Source organism: Ambystoma mexicanum, chromosome 6p (assembly GCF_040938575.1).
Source record: "Ambystoma mexicanum isolate Mex_15411 chromosome 6p, UKY_AmexF1_1, whole genome shotgun sequence".
Taxonomy (NCBI): domain Eukaryota; kingdom Metazoa; phylum Chordata; class Amphibia; order Caudata; family Ambystomatidae; genus Ambystoma; species Ambystoma mexicanum.
In genome coordinates this window covers 63,317,278-63,336,788 of record NC_090935.1, presented here as the reverse complement: position 1 = coordinate 63,336,788, position 19,511 = coordinate 63,317,278, and the positions used below count along the sequence as shown (strand labels likewise).

Sequence of the window (19,511 nt, the reverse complement as noted above, 5' to 3'; positions counted from 1 at the left end):
TTCTCTCACATCGATAAGCACTCAGCTCTTCTGCTTGGCCATCCTGCTTCTCATCTTACCCCTCTTTGCTCAGGTTACTCTACGATTAATTTTCTTTTCCCCTCGCACCCACTCCATCACCTTTTCTCTCTTTGACTCCCATCTTCTTTTCCATTTCCTCTCTATTGTATACAAATGCATCCATTCTACTCTAACTAACATCCCTTTTGTTCCCTTTGTTCACAATCCCAATTTCTTCTTCTTGTTCCTAAACCTCCCTGCGTTCCATCTCACTCCTGTCAATTCTCCTTTGCCCCAAATCACTGTAATGCTCTTCTTTTTTTCATCTGCTAATTTCATTCTCATCATTTATTTCAAACTCGGCTTAAAAAGCCAATTTCTATCTGTTCTTTCTAGTCAATGATGCTTCACTATTCTTTGCTGTTTCATTGTTTCATTTCATTGCTTTATCATTATTGCATCATTTTGATACCGTTAATCGTTACTATAAGTCCAAATCCAAATGACGCCTCGCCCAGCACCTGTGAAGAACCAGTGTGTATGAATGTGACTATTTTCTGTGCATTTCAAAGCACATTCTGTTTGTGGATTTAGGATGAACATTGAAAAGCGCAGAAACACCCACTATTTTAGAAAATGCGCAAAAGGGGTGATAAAGTGCATCTGAACGGGCATGTCCAAGATGCACACATTTCGATGCCCTTTGGGAACTGGTCTGTGCCTTTTTTTGGCACTAGTGGTGAAAAGTGCAATTTAGTTCAGAGAATCAGGCCCTAAATGCGTACACTTGCCACCTTGGCCAAATATGAACACACCACATGCTTAGGTCTGCCATCTTCACTAAGGGGGCTGGGCCTCTGAGCCACGCAATGCCAGCAAGACGGTGGCCCAAAGGGTCAATGTGATCCCCTTCTGAGGACCAGGACGACGGGACGCGCCCCGCTGGGATGCGAGACTGGACCCCGGGGAGGGTGCCAAACACCCAGGAAGCACCAGAGATTATGCTGAAGGCCAGCTAAGGGGACTGGCATGCGGCATGCAGAGCAGGTGGCGCATGTGTGCGTGACATTATACCCCCCTCCTGGGGACATTGGGGGATTTGTATTTTTGTATTTTGTTTATTTATATAGCGCGCCGGGACCTGAGGCAACTGGGCGCATATCTTGAAAAACAGAGTTACAAATGACATACATTGAGCATAGTTTTTCACAGGAAGTGATGGAAGAACACACAGAGCAGGTGGGGTGGGTGCACAAGAGAAGCAGGTTCCCAGGAATGGTCAAATGTGGCATAACCCTTCCAGTCAATGAGAAAAAAGAGGCGCAACGCTGCCACTAGGAGCTACGTATGGCTTGGACATCGAACCCAGGGTGTCCAACAATGGAAAGAGTTGACGGCCTAATGAGGTTCCGACCATAAAGGTCAGCAATGAAGGGCTTAAGAAGGTAAATGTGAAACACTGGGTGAATACACTAGGACGGATCTAGATGCAAACGTTGCAGAATCCTAAAGGAATGCATAAAACAAGGAGATTGTTAAGTTTGAAGCTGTGTCCTGTCCCCTGTTAGGTATCTTATCTGATCAAATGTCCCTACATTAATTGGGTCCTTGTTAGGTCTTCTGTTACCTCATCATACACTTGATGTTAGGCCCCAGTCCTGTTATCTTATTTGATAAAAACAATTGTCTTTATATTAATTTGATCCTTGTCCTTATCTTTATCTAGTTCCTGGTCCTATGTTTCATTTTGCTTGCCTAATTGGTCCATGAGATTAGAGAAGGGACTTTTCACAATCTGGGCTTTTCCTGCCTGTGCGTCAGCAAGACTGAAAAATAATCTTTTGGGCTTTTTTAATTGCTAAATGTAAAAATATGACTTTTATTTTCCTGCTAGACCATTCTCCATTAATCAAAACCTTAATATATGTATCTAACGAATATTCCCAGTAAGCAAGCTTGTTCTTAGAGCTTACAAAATATGCACATGTGTGTGCATTGAATGCATAGCGTTTTGAGGCCTTGTGTTGGCACTTCAGTAATGCCATAGTTATCTGGAGTTAATACATATGCTTAGTACATTGTAATCTATATGAATACTACTGTTCTGAACGTGTCAGTCTGTACATGATAGTATACATGTATACTGTACACAATTCTAATCACCCAATTGTTCATATATACCCCATGTTTATGGTCTAAATGCTGAATGTGGAGCTTTCAAAAACTGCATATACCCAAGAAAGTCTGAAATCATAACACCAATATATTGCTGTCCAATGCTAAACCTGCAGATATTCAGGAGCAGTGGTAATGGATTATGACAAAGGAGAAGGACTTTGATGAAGGAATATGAAGAAGAATGATTGTGACGAAGGATAAGGACTGACAACTAAGGACTGTGGAGACGAGGCAGGATTGTGGCGAACGAGACTGCTGCAAGGTGAATGATTTACTGATAAGGGACTGTGAAGAGAAGGACAGTGATCAAAGACCGGTGGAAAAGAAGACCAAGTTACTTACCAACTGTAACGTTCTTTCGATTGGATTATCCTCCCATGTATTCCTCATCTTAGATATATCCTTACCTTCAGCTTGCTGCTTTGGATTTTTTTGTTCTCCTTTCCACCAGAGGGCGCTCCCCTCGAGGCCGCGGCATCGATGTCCCTCGGCGGCACCCGGCGAACACCGATGTCATTGTCTGTATAAGAGCCTCGAGCGCGCCCGCTGGCTTCAGTTCTGTTTTTTCGTATATTGTAGTCAATTGTTTTTGATTAATGGTGTGCCTCTTTTGACCCAAGCCTTAAAAGAACTTAGAGTGTAATACACGTAAACTGTACTGTGGGGTTGGATGGGAGGGTCGATGAGGAATACGTGGGAGGAACATCCAATCGAAAGAACGTTACAGTTGGTAAGTAACTTCTTCTTCGAATGGATTGTGTCCTCCCACGTATTCCTCATCTTAGATAGACTCCCAAAGCAGTTTTGTCTCGGAGGTGGGAGTACAGACTTTTTCTAATCGTGTACACAATGGAGTACAGATTTAGCAAACAATTTACTTGAGAAGACGTTGGGTCCAGAGCATAATGTTTTATAAAGGTATGCATGGATGACCATGTGGCTGCTGCACAAATGTCTTATACAGGGACACCTCTTTTTAGTGTTGTCGAAGTTGCCATGCCCCTGGTTGAATGAGCTCTCAATCCATCAGGTGGTTCTTTCTCAGCCAATCTATAACATTCTGTTATAGCCAAAATGATCCATCTAGATAATGTTTGTTTAGTTACCGCCAGTCCCAATTTGCATCCAGTGTACCCCACAAAAAGTTGATCACACTGATGTATTTTTGACAATCTTGAAATGTAGAAACTAAGAGCTCTTCTGGGATCTAGTCTATGTAGCCGCTCCTCTTCTTTGCTTGCATGAGGAGGAGGCTAAAAAGTAGGTAAAGTTATTTTTTGCGACAGATGAAAGTCCGAAACAATTTGCGGCCAAAAAAATGGTTTAACCCTTGTCCTTATAAAAGATAGTGTGAGGAGGACCGCTAGAGAGCGGCTGCAACTCACTTACCATGCGGGCTGATGTCAATGCTACAACTAGTATTGTTTTCAAAGTAAGGAGCCTTAGCGGACAAGAGTGTAAAGGCTCAAATGGAATACATGTGAGAAATTTTAGAACTAAGTTCATATCCCACACTGGAACCTGGAAAGGTATTGGTGGAAATACATTGTTTAACCCTTTCAAGAATTGAACTATTAAAGGTATCTTGAAGTGAGATTCTTCTTCTGAAGAGCGCTTAAAAATGGAAAGCGCTGCTAAGTATCCTTTTATCGTACCAACCTGGAGCCCCAGATTAGCTTGATGTAACAGAAAAGATAAAATTGTGGGGATATTACATTGAAATGGGTCCACATTCTTTTCTCTGCACCAGTTACTGAACTTATTCCAACGACACTGATACAGAGATTTGGTTGCTGGCCTTCTGGCCAAAAGCAAACTCTCCATCACGTAATCCGGAAGATCCCAATCCTTGTATCTCAACCTCTCAGAAGCCATGCGTGAAGGTTGAGTGTGTTGACCTCCGGATGGAGAACATGACCTTCCTCTCGTGAGAGAAGATCCTCTCTTCTTGGAAGACGTATTGGAGGGCAGATGGAGATGTCCAGAAGGTCCGGGTACCACGTTCTCCTGGCCCAATCCGGGGCAATTAGGATCATGGTTTTCCTGAACTTTCTCAAACTCCTTATTACCTGAGGGATCACAGGGACTGGAGGCAACGCATACACAAGAGGAAACTCCCATTCTACTAAGAATGCGTCTTGTAGAGCTCCTCTCGGGGGAAATTCCCTTGAGCAGTACAGTTTGCACTTCCTGTTGACACTGGTCGCGAACAGATCCACCTGCGGGGTTCCCCAAAGGGCGAAGATCTCTTGAAGGACTTCCTGAGCTAGTTCCCACTCGTGGGAGACTGTACTCTGCCTGCTCAAAGCATCCACTGCTGTGTTTTGCTCTCCGGCTAGAAGAAAGAGAGATCCCTTCTTGTATTGCCCAGAACAAGAGTTGCATCGCCTCTCTGCACAGCGGCAGTGACCCCACTCCTCCTCTCTTGTTGAGGTAGTACATGGCCACTGTGTTGTCCGTCATTATCAGGACATTCTTTCCCCATACAGAGGGCAGGAAGGCCTTCAGCGCTAGTCTGATTGCCCTCAACTCCAAAAGGTTGATGTGAAGTTTGGACGCCGATAGAGACCAACGACCGCTGATTGTCAGATCGTTGGTATGGGCTCCTCACTCCGTGAGTGAGGCGCCCATCACTACTGTTATCTCCGGCCATGGTTGCCAAAAAGATTCTCCTCTGAGAATATGATGTCTGCAAGCCCACCATTGTAGATCCTGTTCTACTTGGGCTGGAACCTGCAACAGATCTGACATTTCCCCTGAGAATTGGGACCATTGGGTTCTGAGAGCCCATTGAAGGGATCTCATTCTCAATCTGGCTTCCTGCACCAGAAAAATGCAGGATGCCATCAGGCCGAGCAACCTGAGAAAATCGAAGGCCGGAAGATACTGGGCATTCAGGAATCTTGTTACAATCTGCAGAATGTGGTGAGTTTCTGTGATCTATCATGTTTGACTTTTTTTAAATCAGAGAAAACCCTAGCTTGTGAAAGAAGTGACAAGTCTTGGACAGATGATCCTGGGCTTGATCCGGGCAGCGTGCTCTGATCATCCAATCGTCCAGATAGGGGTAGACATGAATCCCCCCTCTCCTGAGACTCGCTGCCACCACCGCCATCAACTTGGTGAAAACTCTTGGGGCGGAGGTTAACCCGAATGGCAGAACTCGAAACTGATAGTGAGACTTGCCAATCGCAAACCTTAGGTACTTTCTGTGCTTGAGATGGATTTGCACATGAAAGTAAGTATCCTGAAGGTCCAATGATACCAACCAATCCTGGAGTTGGAGAGCCTGAAGGAGCTGAGAAAGTGTGACCATCTTGAACTTGTCCTACCTTAGGAACTTGTTCAAGTTTCTCAAGTCCAAGATGGGTCTCAGTCCTCTGTCCTTCTTTGGGATGAGGAAATATGGGGAATACCAACCCCTGTTCCTCTCCACTACAGGTACTTGTTCTATTGCACCTTTCTGTAGCAGGGTTAAGACTTCCTGCGACAGGAGCGGATCCGGATGTTTGACAGAGTTGTATTCCGGGGGTGATTGAGGTTTCTTTAGAAAAGGAAGGCAGTAACCTTGGGATACTGTTTCCAGTTCCCAAGCATCTGAAGTATTGCCTCGCCATTCTTCCAGATGCTGTGAGATCCTGCCTCCCACTGGGATCTTGTGGGTCAAAACCTCAGGTGGTTTTGCGGCAGCTTCAGCAGCGGCTGAAGGGACAGATGCCGCTGCTGGGGCAGATCTAGCACCTTTTCTTCGCCCCGAGGAAGTTTTCTTTTACCTCTTTGTGACTGGCCTGTTCTCTTCCTTTTCCAATAGAGGAATAATAACGAAAAGGACGACCCCTCCAGGAAGATGAGTCTGTGTAGGGGCATTGCTGAGGTTGTCTTATAGTGACACAGAGATTTAGCCGCCGCTTTGGAGGTCTGCAGCTTCTCCAAACTTTCATCCGCCTTGCTGCCAAACAACCTCGAGCCGTCAAAAGGCATATTAAGAAGCCTGGATTGCACATCCGGTGCAAAACCAGACTTTCTTAGCCACGCAAATCTACGTAGCACCGTGCTAGTTGCCATGGACCTACTGATACTGTCAGCTGTGTCCACACCTGATTGAAGGCATTCTCCCCAAGCCTCCTTTCCATCCCTTATTATGGCTAGAAAACCATCACGCGCTTCACCTTCTGGGATGTGTTCAGCTGACACTGACATGCAGTCCCACAGGGTATAAGTGAACGTGGCCAAGGTACAGGTTACATTAGTAGACTTCAAAGCCATACTCCCTGATGTAAAAATCTTCCTAGACCATGCATCCATCTTTTTATCGTCCCTATCTGGAGGGTTTGTAGGGTATGCAGCATTTCTTGTTGGAAATGGCTGCTTGTACTACCAGACTTTCTGGAGATGGATGTTTACTCAGGTATTCTGGATCAGAATTGCAGGGTCTATATTTAGACACACATTTCTTAACTGCCGGGATGGCTTCAGGGTGTTCCCCTTCAGGGGTGCCTTCGATGACCTCGATGTAATCGTCAAGGGGGTTGTGGAAACTGTCGAAGGAGCTTTCGAAGTTATCAAACGTGAACTTGACATAGTTTCCTTCGAAGGAATTTTCGACTCGAGGGCCTTTGAAGTCTTCGATGGCGTTGATGTCAACTTAGATGGTGTATGATGTATCGACGCCTTTTTTTTTCCCTTTACCTTTGATTTATGCACGGAAGGGTCTTTTTCATGAGGTAATCGAGAAGAGTCCCTCGATGACACCCTCGATGAATTTTTATCAGCTTTCCTTGTTTTGGACCTCCCTCTGTCACGTTTTTCGTGAGTAGGGGCATGGTCTTCTTTAGCCTTTTTTGAGGGGGTCGCGTTCCTAAAATTTATTAGCATGGAAACTCAAAAGGCTTCCCATTTACTCGGGGAGTCATGTTTTGATGGGCATGCTATCACCTCCTGCTGGATGGAGGAGGATGAGGGAGATCGATGCTGTCTTTTCTTTGTCTTTTTGGATGACGAAGAAGAAGACTTTCTCCATCTACTCCTCGACCTATGCTTTTTATGATATTTTCTCGAAGACTCGGCCGAGTCTTTCCCTTTTGAAGTAGACTTCGATGAACCCTCCCCCATCACCAGTTTACCTCTGCTTTCTTTCAAGGCTTTATGGGTCATCGACTGGTACAGTCTTCAATTCGGTGGTCGGAACCGAGGCACCAAAGACAAATTTTGTGTGGATCAGTCAGAGACATTTTCTTCCCACACTTCAGACATTTTTTAAATCCCATCTTTGGCGTGGAAGGGTTTGAAGAAGACGACATAGCTTTTTCTTCACAAGAGATTGAAGCGCCGTTTGAAGCGATCCAAAGCGAAGCTAACGGAAAAACAGAACTGAAGCCATGGGGCGCGCTCAAGGCTCTTATACAGACAATGACGTCGGTGTTCGACAGGTGCCGCCGCGGGAGATCGACGCTGCGGCCTCGAGGGGAGCGCCCTCTGGTGAAAAAATTCCAAAACAGCAAGATGAAGGTAAGGATATATCTAAGATGAGGAATACGTGCAGGACACAATCCATTTGAAGGACAGCTACTAAACATCCTTTATTCTCTCCTGTTCTCTTTGTTTAGCCACATGCATTTGCTTATATGTCCACATTCATCAAGATAGGATGCACACATTGAGTTTGGTTGCATGCACACCCGCAGGAGTAAAGAGAGCTGAGTGACAGTGGTTCTTCACACTAATCTGAAAGCCTGCACACACAGGGATACTTTGGAAAGGCTGGCGTCAACAACTTTCAGCCAAAACAAAAAAAGGGGAGATTTACAGGACATTGGGGGGGACTCCGGGGACAGCTTTGAATGGTGAGGCCAATTAAGAGGGTTCATGCCATTAGGTCAGGTTCATCTTAATGGAGACCCCCGAGATATGTGTTGAGCCTGCAGGCATAGGTTCTAATTCTGTCAGGACCCTTTCAGACTTACATGCTCACACAGTCCATACGATAGGATGGGTCCCATTTACTTGGGCAATGTTAACATTGGTTATTCACATTGCAAAGGAAATAGCTTATGAGAAGCGCACATGTCTTGGCCTGTTTTGGAGGTGCCCACATTATATTACTATGTAAATCACAAGTGTGGCGTTTACAGTGGATTCCTATGGAGTGCGTCTGCATTTTGGTGTTGCTCCAGAGGAATCTCAAGCATTTGCCCCATCATAAACATGCATGCAGGCGCACATGCTGGAGCATTTGTATGGCACAGAGGACCATTACGGCTCAACCGGCCTGAGTTCCTACATGTTTACAGTAAATAAAGGAAGAACACCTTCTCTTGCTCTGACGCAAGCCCTTCACATGGATGTATCCAGCTTACTGCACATACTACAAATATAAACCCCTCGTGAGGGGGGCAGTTACCAAAAGGAGGGTTAGCCCCTAGCCGGCACTGACCTTGTCAAGCGGAAGTCACTCGGAATGGATACTGTATGGGGACCACTGCTTTCAGACAATCCATAAACTTCCAGAATAGGTAGGTTCAGCGCTGAGAAGTACTCCAGCGTGTCCTTCAAGATGGGAGCAGAAGATGTTTGACACCTGAGACATCGATCCAGGCCGACGTTAGCGTGTAGCTTCTTCAGCACCAAAGAATCGGCCAGCGGGGAGCCCCAGGGCTGGGAGGATGTCCTAGAATGCAGAGGGAAGTGACATGCAAACATGAATGGCAGACTTAAATAGATTGCATTCACCTTACTTCTCAATCCTTTTCATAATACTTTCAATTGAAATTCTTCTGCCCCCAAGTCCCCTCCCCTGAGCCCTCTGAAGCCACCTCGGTTGAATGGAACATCAGAAGATTCCAGAAACGCTGTCTCTGACGTGCCACCGTGCCACTACTGGGTGAGTCGGGAGACAGAAGTGGGCAAGCCTGCACAGTGCAAGAAACCCAGTTCTGGAATTCTCTTCCAGCTAGCATCCTAGCAGAAAGACTTTATTAAAGATTGCCACGCTCTAGGGTACTGGCATGAGATTGCCACCTATGGGGAAGGCAGTTCTAGGGTACTGGCATGAGATTGCCACCTATGGTGAAGGCAGCTCTAGGGTACTGACATGAGATTGCCCCCTATGGTGAAGGCAGCTCTAGGGTACTGGTATGAGATTGCCACCTATGGTGAAAGCAGCTTGAGGGTACTGGAATGAGATTGCCCCCTATGGTGAATGCAGCTCTAGGGTACTGGCATGAGATTGCCACCTATGGAGAAGGCAGCTCTAGGCTAGGGGCATGATATTGACACCTATGGTGAATGCAGCTCTAAGGTACTGGCATGAGATTGCCACCTATGGTGAATGCAGGTCTAGACTACTATGATGAGATTGCCACCTATGGTGAATGCAGCTTTAGGGTACTGGCATGAGATTGCCCCCTATGGTGAATGCAGCTCTAGGGTACTGGCATGAGATTGCCACCTATGGTGAAGGCAGCTCTAGGCTAGGGGCATGAGATTGCCACCTATGTTGAAGGGAGCTCTAGGGTACTGGCATGAGATTGCCACCTATGGTGAATGCAGCTCTAGGGTACTGACATGAGATTGCCCCCTATGGTGAATGCAGCTTTAGGGTACTGGCATGAGATTCCCACCTATGGTGAATGCAGGTCTAGGGTACTGACATGAGATTGCCACCTATGGTGAATGCAGCTCTAGGGTACTGGCATGAGATTGCCCCCTATGGTGAATGCAGCTCTAGGGTACTGGCATGAGATTGCCACCTATGGTGAATGCAGGTCGAGGGTACTGACATGAGATTGCCCCCTATGGTGAATGCAGCTTTAGGGTACTGGCATGAGATTGCCCCCTATGGTGAATGCAGCTCTAAGGTACTGGCATGAGATTCCCACCTATGGTGAATGCAGGTCTAGACTACTAGCATGAGATTGCCACCTATGGTGAATGCAGCTTTAGGGTACTGGCATGAGATTCCCACCTATGGTGAATGCAGGTCTAGGGTACTGACATGAGATTGCCACCTATGGTGAATGCAGCTCTAGGGTACTGGCATGAGATTGCCCCCTATGGTGAATGCAGCTCTAGGGTACTGGCATGAGATTACCACCTATGGTGAATGCAGCTCTAGGGTACTGGCATGAGATTGACACCTATGGTGAATGCAGCTCTAGGGTACTGGCATGAGATTGCCACCTATGGTGAATGCAGCTCTAGGGTACTGGCATGAGATTTCCACCTATGGTGAATGCAGCTCTAGGGTACTGGCATGAGATTGCAACCTATGGTGAATGCAGCTCTAGGGTACTGGCATGAGATTGCAACCTATGGTGAATGCAGCTCTAGGGTACTGGCATGAGATTGCAACCTATGGTGAATGCAGCTCTAGGGTACTGGCATGAGATTGCCACCTATGGTGAATGCAGCTCTAGGGTACTGGCATGAGATTGCCCCCTATGGTGAATGCAGCTCTAGGGTACTGGCATGAGATTGCCACCTATGGTGAATGCAGCTCTAGGGTACTGCATGAGATTCCCACCTATGGTGAATGCAGGTCTAGGGTACTGACATGAGATTGCCACCTATGGTGAATGCAGCTCTAGGGTACTGGCATGAGATTGCCCCCTATGGTGAATGCAGCTCTAGGGTACTGGCATGAGATTGCCACCTATGGTGAATGCAGCTCTAGGGTACTGCATGAGATTGCCACCTATGGTGAATACAGCTCTAGGGTACTGGCATGAGATTGCCCCCTACGGTGAATGCAGCTCTAGGGTACTGGCATGAGATTGCCACCTATGGCGAATGCAGCTCTAGGGTACTGCATGAGATTCCCACCTATGGTGAATGCAGGTCTAGGGTACTGACATGAGATTGCCACCTATGGTGAATGCAGCTCTAAGGTACTGGCATGAGATTGCCACCCATGGTGAATGCAGCTCTAGGGTACTGGCATGAGATTGCCCCCTATGGTGAATGCAGCTCTAGGGTACTGGCATGAGATTGCCACCTATGGTGAATGCAGCTCTAGGGTACTGCATGAGATTGCCACCTATGGTGAATACAGCTCTAGGGTACTGGCATGAGATTGCCCCCTATGGTTAATGCAGCTCTAGGGTACTGGCATGAGATTGCCACCTATGGTGAATGCAGCTCTAGGGTACTGCATGAGATTCCCACCTATGGTGAATGCAGTTCTAGGGTACTGACATGAGATTGCCACCTATGGTGAATGCAGCTCTAGGGTACTGGCATGAGATTGCCCGCTATGGTGAATGCAGCTCTAGGGTACAGGCATTAGATTGCCACCTATGGTGAATGCAGCTCTAGGGTACTGGCATGAGATTAGCTCTAGGGTACTGGCATGAGATTGGCTCTAGGGTACTGGCATGAGATTGCCACCTATGGTCAATGCAGCTCTAAGGTACTGGCATGAGATTAGCTCTAGGGTACTGGCATGAGATTGCCACCTATGGTCAATGCAGCTCTAGGGTAATGGCATGAGATTAGCTCTAGGGTACTGGCATGAGATTGCCACCTATGGTGAATGCAGCTCTAGGGTACTGGCATGAGATTAGCTCTAGGGTACTGGCATGAGATTCCCACCTATGGTGAATGCAGGTCTAGGGTACTGATATGAGATTGCCACCTATGGTGAATGCAGCTCTAGGGTACTGGCATGAGATTAGCTCTAGGGTACTGGCATGAGATTCCCACCTATGGTGAATGCAGCTCTAGGGTACTGGCATGAGATTAGCTCTAGGGTACTGGCATGAGATTCCCACCTATGGTCAATGCAGCTCTAGGGTACTGGCATGAGATTAGCTCTAGGGTACTGGCATGAGATTGCCACCTATGGTCAATGCAGCTCTAAGGTACTGGCATGAGATTAGCTCTAGGGTACTGGAATGAGATTGCCACCTATGGTCAATGCAGCTCTAGAGTAATATCATGAGATTAGCTCTAGGGTACTGGCATGAGATTACCACCTATGGTGAATGCAGCTCTAGGGTACTGGCATGATATTAGCTCTAGGGTACTGGCATGAGATTCCCACCTATGGTGAATGCAGGTCTAGGGTACTGATATGAGATTGCCACCTATGGTGAATGCAGCTTTAGGGTACTGGCATGAGATTCCCACCTATGGTGAATGCAGGTCTAGGGTACTGACATGAGATTGCCACCTATGGTGAAGGCAGCTCTAGGGTACTGGCATGAGATTAGCTCGAGGGTACTGGCATGAGATTGCCACCTATGGTCAATGGAGCTCTAGGGTACTGGCATGAGATTGCCACCTATGGTGAATGCAGTTCTAGGGTACTGGCATGAGATTGCCACCTATGGTGAAGGCAGCTCTAGGGTACTGGTATGAGATTGCCACCTATGGTGAAAGCAGCTTGAGGGTACTGGCATGAGATTGCCCCCTATGGTGAATGCAGCTCTAGGGTACTGGCATGAGATTGCCACCTATGGTGAAGGCAGCTCTAGGCTAGGGGCATGAGATTGACACCTATGGTGAATGCAGCTCTAAGGTACTGGCATGAGATTGCCACCTATGGTGAATGCAGGTCTAGACTACTAGCATGAGATTGACACCTATGGTGAATGCAGCTCTAAGGTACTGGCATGAGATTGCCACCTATGGTGAATGCAGGTCTAGACTACTAGCATGAGATTGCCACCTATGGTGAATGCAGCTTTAGGGTACTGGCATTAGATTCCCACCTATGGTGAATGCAGGTCTAGGGTACTGACATGAGATTGCCACCTATGGTGAATGCAGCTCTAGGGTACTGGCATGAGATTAGCTCTAGGGTACTGGCATGAGATTGCCACCTATGGTCAATGCAGCTCTAGGGTACTGGCATGAGATTAGCTCTAGGGTACTGGCATGAGATTGCCACCTATGGTGAATGCAGCTCTAGGGTACTGGCATGAGATTAGCTGTAGGGTACTGGCATGAGATTCCCACCTATGGTGAATGCAGGTATAGGGTACTGACATGAGATTGCCACCTATGGTGAATGGAGCTCTAGGGTACTAGCATGAGATTGCCACCTATGGTGAATGCAGCTCTAGGGTACTGCATGAGATTGCCACCTATGGTGAATGCAGCTCTAGGGTACTGGCATGAGATTAGCTCTAGGGTACTGGCATGAGATTGCCACCTATGGTCAATGCAGCTCTAGGGTACTGGCATGAGATTAGCTCTAGGGTACTGCCATGAGATTGCCACCTATGGTCAATGCAGCTCTAGGGTACTGGCATGAGATTAGCTCTAGGGTACTGGCATGAGATTGCCACCTATGGTGAATGCAGCTCTAGGGTACTGGCATGAGATTAGCTCTAGGGTACTGGCATGAGATTCCCACCTATGGTGAATGCAGGTCTAGGGTACTGACATGAGATTGCCACCTATGGTGAATGCAGCTCTAGGGTACTGGCATGAGATTAGCTCTAGGGTACTGGCATGAGATTGCCACCTATGGTGAATGCAGCTCTAGGGTACTGGCATGAGATTAGCTCTTGGGTACTGGCATGAGATTGCCACCTATGGTGAATGCAGCTCTAGGGTACTGGCATGAGATTAGCTCTAGGGTACTGGCATGAGATTCCCACCTATGGTGAATGCAGGTCTAGGGTACTGACATGAGATTGCCACCTATGGTGAAGGCAGCTCTAGGGTACTGGCATGAGATTAGCTCGAGGGTACTGGCATGGGATTGCCACCTATGGTCAATGGAGCTCTAGGGTACCGGCATGAGATTGCCACCTATGGTGAATGCAGTTCTATGGTACTGGCATGAGATTGCCACCTATGGTGAAGGCAGCTCTAGGGTACTGGTATGAGATTGCCACCTATGGTGAAAGCAGCTTGAGGGTACTGGCATGAGATTGCCTCCTATGGTGAATGAAGCTCTAGGGTACTGGCATGAGATTGCCACCTATGGTGAAGGCAGCTCTAGGCTAGGGGCATGAGATTGACACCTATGGTGAATGCAGCTCTAAGGTACTGGCATGAGATTGCCACCTATGGTGAATGCAGGTCTAGACTACTTGCATGAGATTGCCACCTATGGCGAATGCAGCTTTGGGGTACTGGCATGAGATTCCCACCTATGGTGAATGCAGGTCTAGGGTACTGACATGAGATTGCCACCTATGGTGAATGCAGCTCTAGGGTACTGGCATGAGATTAGCTCTAGGGTACTGGCATGAGATTGCCACCTATGGTCAATGCAGCTCTAGGGTACTGGCATGAGATTAGCTCTAGGGTACTGGCATGAGATTGCCATCTATGGTGAATGCAGCTCTAGGGTACTGGCATGAGATTAGCTCTAGGGTACTGGCATGAGATTCCCACCTATGGTGAATGCAGGTATAGGGTACTGACATGAGATTGCCACCTATGGTGAATGCAGCTCTAGGGTACTAGCATGAGATTGCCACCTATGGTGAATGCAGCTCTAGGGTACTGCATGAGAATGCCACCTATGGTGAATGCAGCTCTAGGGTACTGGCATGAGATTAGCTCTAGGGTACTGGCATGAGATTGCCACCTATGGTCAATGCAGCTCTAGGGTACTGGCATGAGATTAGCTCTAGGGTACTGCCATGAGATTGCCACCTATGGTCAATGGAGCTCTAGGGTACTGGCATGAGATTAGCTCTAGGGTACTGCATGAGATTGCCACCTATGTCGAATGCAGCTCTAGGGTACTGGCATGAGATTAGCTCTAGGGTACTGCCATGAGATTGCCACCTATGGTCAATGGAGCTCTAGGGTACTGGCATGAGATTAGCTCTAGGGTACTGGCATGAGATTCCCACCTATGGTGAATGCAGGTCTAGGGTACTGACATGAGATTGCCACCTATGGTGAATGCAGCTCTAGGGTACTGGCATGAGATTGCCACCTATGGTGAATGCAGCTCTAGGGTACTGGCATGAGATTGCCACCTATGGTGAATGCAGCTCTAGGGTACTGGCATGAGATTGCCACCTATGGTGAATGCAGCTCTAGGGTACTGGCATGAGATTGCCACCTATGGTGAATGCAGCTCTAGGGTACTGGCATGAGATTGCCACCTATGGTGAATGCAGCTCTAGGGTACTGGCATCAGATTGCCCCCCTATGGTGAATGCAGCTCTAGGGTACTGGCATGAGATTGCCACCTATGGTGAATGCAGCTCTAGGGTACTGGCATGAGATTGCCACCTATGGTGAATGCAGCTCTAGGGTACTGGCATGAGATTAGCTCTAGGGTACTGGCATGAGATTGCCACCTATGGTGAATGCAGCTCTAGGGTACTGGCATGAGATTAGCTCTAGGGTACTGGCATGAGATTCCCACCTATGGTGAATGCAGGTCTAGGGTACTGACATGAGATTGCCACCTATGGTGAAGGCAGCTCTAGGGTACTGGCATGAGATTAGCTCGAGGGTACTGGCATGAGATTGCCACCTATGGTCAATGGAGCTCTAGGGTACCGGCATGAGATTGCCACCTATGGTGAATGCAGTTCTAGGGTACTGGCATGAGATTGCCACCTATGGTGAAGGCAGCTTTAGGGTACTGGCATGAGATTGCCCCCTATGGTGAATGCAGCTCTAGGGTACTGGCATGAGATTGCCACCTATGGTGAAGGCAGCTCTAGGCTAGGGGCATGAGATTGACACCTATGGTGAATGCAGCTCTAAGGTACTGGCATGAGATTGCCACCTATGGTGAATGCAGGTCTAGACTACTAGCATGAGATTGCCACCTATGGTGAATGCAGCTTTAGGGTACTGGCATGAGATTCCCACCTATGGTGAATGCAGGTCTAGGGTACTGACATGAGATTGCCACCTATGGTGAATGCAGCTCTAGGGTACTGGCATGAGATTAGCTCTAGGGTACTGGCATGAGATTGCCACCTATGGTCAATGCAGCTCTAGGGTACTGGCATGAGATTAGCTCTAGGGTACTGGCATGAGATTGCCACCTATGGTGAATGCAGCTCTAGGGTACTGGCATGAGATTAGCTCTAGGGTACTGGCATGAGATTCCCACCTATGGTGAATGCAGGTATAGGGTACTGACATGAGATTGCCACCTATGGTGAATGCAGCTCTAGGGTACTAGCATGAGATTGCCACCTATGGTGAATGCAGCTCTAGGGTACTGCATGAGATTGCCACCTATGGTGAATGCAGCTCTAGGGTACTGGCATGAGATTAGCTCTAGGGTACTGCCATGAGATTGCCACCTATGGTGAATGCAGCTCTAGGGTACTGGCATGAGATTAGCTCTAGGGTACTGCCATGAGATTGCCACCTATGGTCAATGGAGCTCTAGGGTACTGGCATGAGATTAGCTCTAGGGTACTGGCATGAGATTGCCACCTATTGTGAATGCAGCTCTAGGGTACTGGCATGAGATTAGCTCTAGGGTACTGGCATGAGATTCCCACCTATGGTGAATGCAGGTCTAGGGTACTGGCATGAGATTGCCACCTATGGTGAATGCAGCTCTAGGGTACTGGCATGAGATTGCCACCTATGGTGAATGCAGCTCTAGGGTACTGGCATGAGATTTCCACCTATGGTGAATGCAGCTCTAGGGTACTGGCATGAGATTGCCACCTATGGTGAATGCAGCTCTAGGGTACTGGCATGAGATTGCCACCTATGGTGAATGCAGCTCTAGGGTACTGGCATGAGATTGCCACCTATGGTGAATTCAGCTCTAGGGTACTGCATGAGATTGCCACCTATGGTGAATGCAGCTCTAGGGTACTGGCATGAGATTGCCACCTATGGTGAATGCAGCTCTAGGGTACTGCATGAGATTGCCACCTATGGTGAATGCAGCTCTAGGGTACTGGCATGAGATTGCCACCTATGGTGAATGCAGCTCTAGGGTACTGGCATGAGATTAGCTCTAGGGTACTGGCATGAGATTCCCACCTATGGTGAATGCAGCTCTAGGGTACTGCATGAGATTGCCACCTATGGTGAATGCAGCTCTAGGGTACTGGCATGAGATTGCCACCTATGGTGAATGCAGCTCTAGGGTACTGGCATGAGATTAGCTCTAGGGTACTGGCATGAGATTCCCACCTATGGTGAATGCAGCTCTAGGGTACTGCATGAGATTGCCACCTATGGTGAATGCAGCTCTAGGGTACTGCATGAGATTGCCACCTATGGTGAATGCAGCTCTAGGGTACTGGCATGAGATTGCCACCTATGGTGAATGCAGCTCTAGGTTACTGCATGAGATTGCCACCTATGGTGAATGCAGCTCTAGGGCACTGGCAGCTCTAGGGTACTGGCATGAGATCACCATTGTCACACTAAATAGTCCAACGCAAGACGATGACTAGCCTGGTGAGGCTTGTCACTTGGCAAATTGAGGACGCCCCAGGAAGCACAGAAAGCAAAACAAACTTAAAAAAAGGGGAAAACAACAAACCAATCATCAACAAATATACACGAGTGATATAACACTTGAAGACAATGAATCCATTGCACCGAGCACAAAACGAAAACACGAAAAGAAACAAGAAAAGGTGCAAACACAAGACCAGTAACTTGAACTGCTGGTAGATAAAAAAACAAAGGCTCTCGAGATGCAACAAAGGACCCCCTAATTGGGGCATCATGAAAGCTCTCTCTCTATGGATACTCAATCGTTATACATGGAGCAGGTGGGACTGACAGACAAATACAAAATGTACATTTTGTGGATCAACAGTTTTCAAAAATAACTCCTAAGGCCTCAGAGTGGGCCTGGCTACCAGCTATGTTACAGCCGCAATCTTCACACTGATCCCAACAGTATGAGGAATTATATTAACATCATCACATTGAACACAGGAGCATGGAACATCTTTCTAGCGATACTACAGGAAATTTGGATGCAAAGCAGGTTCCACCTAGACGGCTTTTGCACAATATCAAAATACGCTATTAAGGGAAACCTGGGTCACCCTGTGGGCGGAATAAGCATTGGTATTAGCAACAAACTGAAATATGAGGAGGTGGAGGGCTCTACAAGCTCCCCCTGCTTGATGGCCCTAAATGTTCGACTAAATTCTAAGCATCAGACCCTCATAATTAACATCTATAGCCCCCCAGGTATTCTTGATTTAGCAGAAGAAAGCCTGATGGATAACATTATAGCTCACCCGGATATGTCTGTTGTTGTAGGTGAGCACTTCGACGCCCACTTTGGGGGAACCTTCTGATAATAAGAGATATGAAACTCTATCCACCCACATCCTGACGGCTCACTTGCAATGTACGAAAGGTAATAGTTTAGGGCGGAGAGCAGGCAACTTTATGGAGACTCATAATATGATAATGGTGACTGCAGGTAACGCCACCTGGCACCCTGGGAAAAGAGTATCTATGCCCGACCTTTTCTTCATTGACGTTAAGAACTGGGATTGCATGCTATCCTTGGCGGTAGGCTAAAAATATCACATAATGCTGCCGTTAAAATGCTGGAAGGAGTCTGGACAAAAGGATTATATGGACTATGAATCAGAGGATGGGTCTTAACTGGGAAAGAGATTCCATAGGGAAAAATGACCCCTTACGAAATAGAAGGATGTGTAGAAAACTACATGGGCCACGAAAAGAGAGCTAGCAGTGAAGATTCCTAAAATCAGAGACCTATGATACATTAATATCTAGGAGGAAAAGAAAACGTATTAGAGAAGTACACAGCACAAGATCCTCCACATTAATAGAGAAGTTGGGGGAGTTTAAAACAATTGAAATGTAAATATAACAAAATCGATCAAAACTAAGAAGTGGCAAGTGTTAATAACAGTAGTAGTAACAAAAGGCAAATAAGAATTCTGGCGCCTGGTCAATTGTGCTATGGCAGACCCTGCTAAGGCATTAATAAATGTTATAACTGAGGAACAATGGGTGGCACTTATAGACGACTCCGGCCTCCCCAAACTGGCGACCATATGAGGCAGAAGATATAGAGGAAATTAGCAAAGGAATGAAAACCACAGGTGCACCCGGTCCAGATGGCCATACTAACGTCCTTTTGTATACTGCCTCCTGGGCCAAGTTTTCTGCATCCTTATTTCCAAATTACAACTGCAGATAAAAGGATCCCTAGATCGTGGCAACACTCCCTAATAATCCCTAATAAAGCTTGTTGTAGGGAGAATGCTAATAATTGCTGACTCCTAGCCTCTGCTGGACATGATTAGTAAGGACTCTCCACCATTGTGTTAAAGAACCTGACCCCTTGGGCCAATAGGAGACACCTGGTTGACGTATGTCAAACAGGCTTTTGAAAAACTACTGTTCAGCAGTCCATAATATATTGATTCTGA

The 19,511-nt window shown here is 47.2% G+C and overlaps 1 protein-coding gene across 2 annotated transcripts in view; it reads right to left on the bottom strand.

Moving 5' to 3' along the window:
* The window catches only part of LOC138511215 (long-chain-fatty-acid--CoA ligase ACSBG2-like), a 531,477-nt gene that overhangs the window by 86,144 nt on the left and 425,822 nt on the right, over nucleotides 1–19,511 (bottom strand). For both annotated transcript variants that reach the window (XM_069626743.1, XM_069626744.1), the window contains exon 9: nucleotides 8,612–8,845. In XM_069626743.1, coding sequence (XP_069482844.1) covers nucleotides 8,612–8,845 — 234 coding nt within the window. The remainder of the gene's footprint in view (nucleotides 1–8,611; nucleotides 8,846–19,511) is intronic.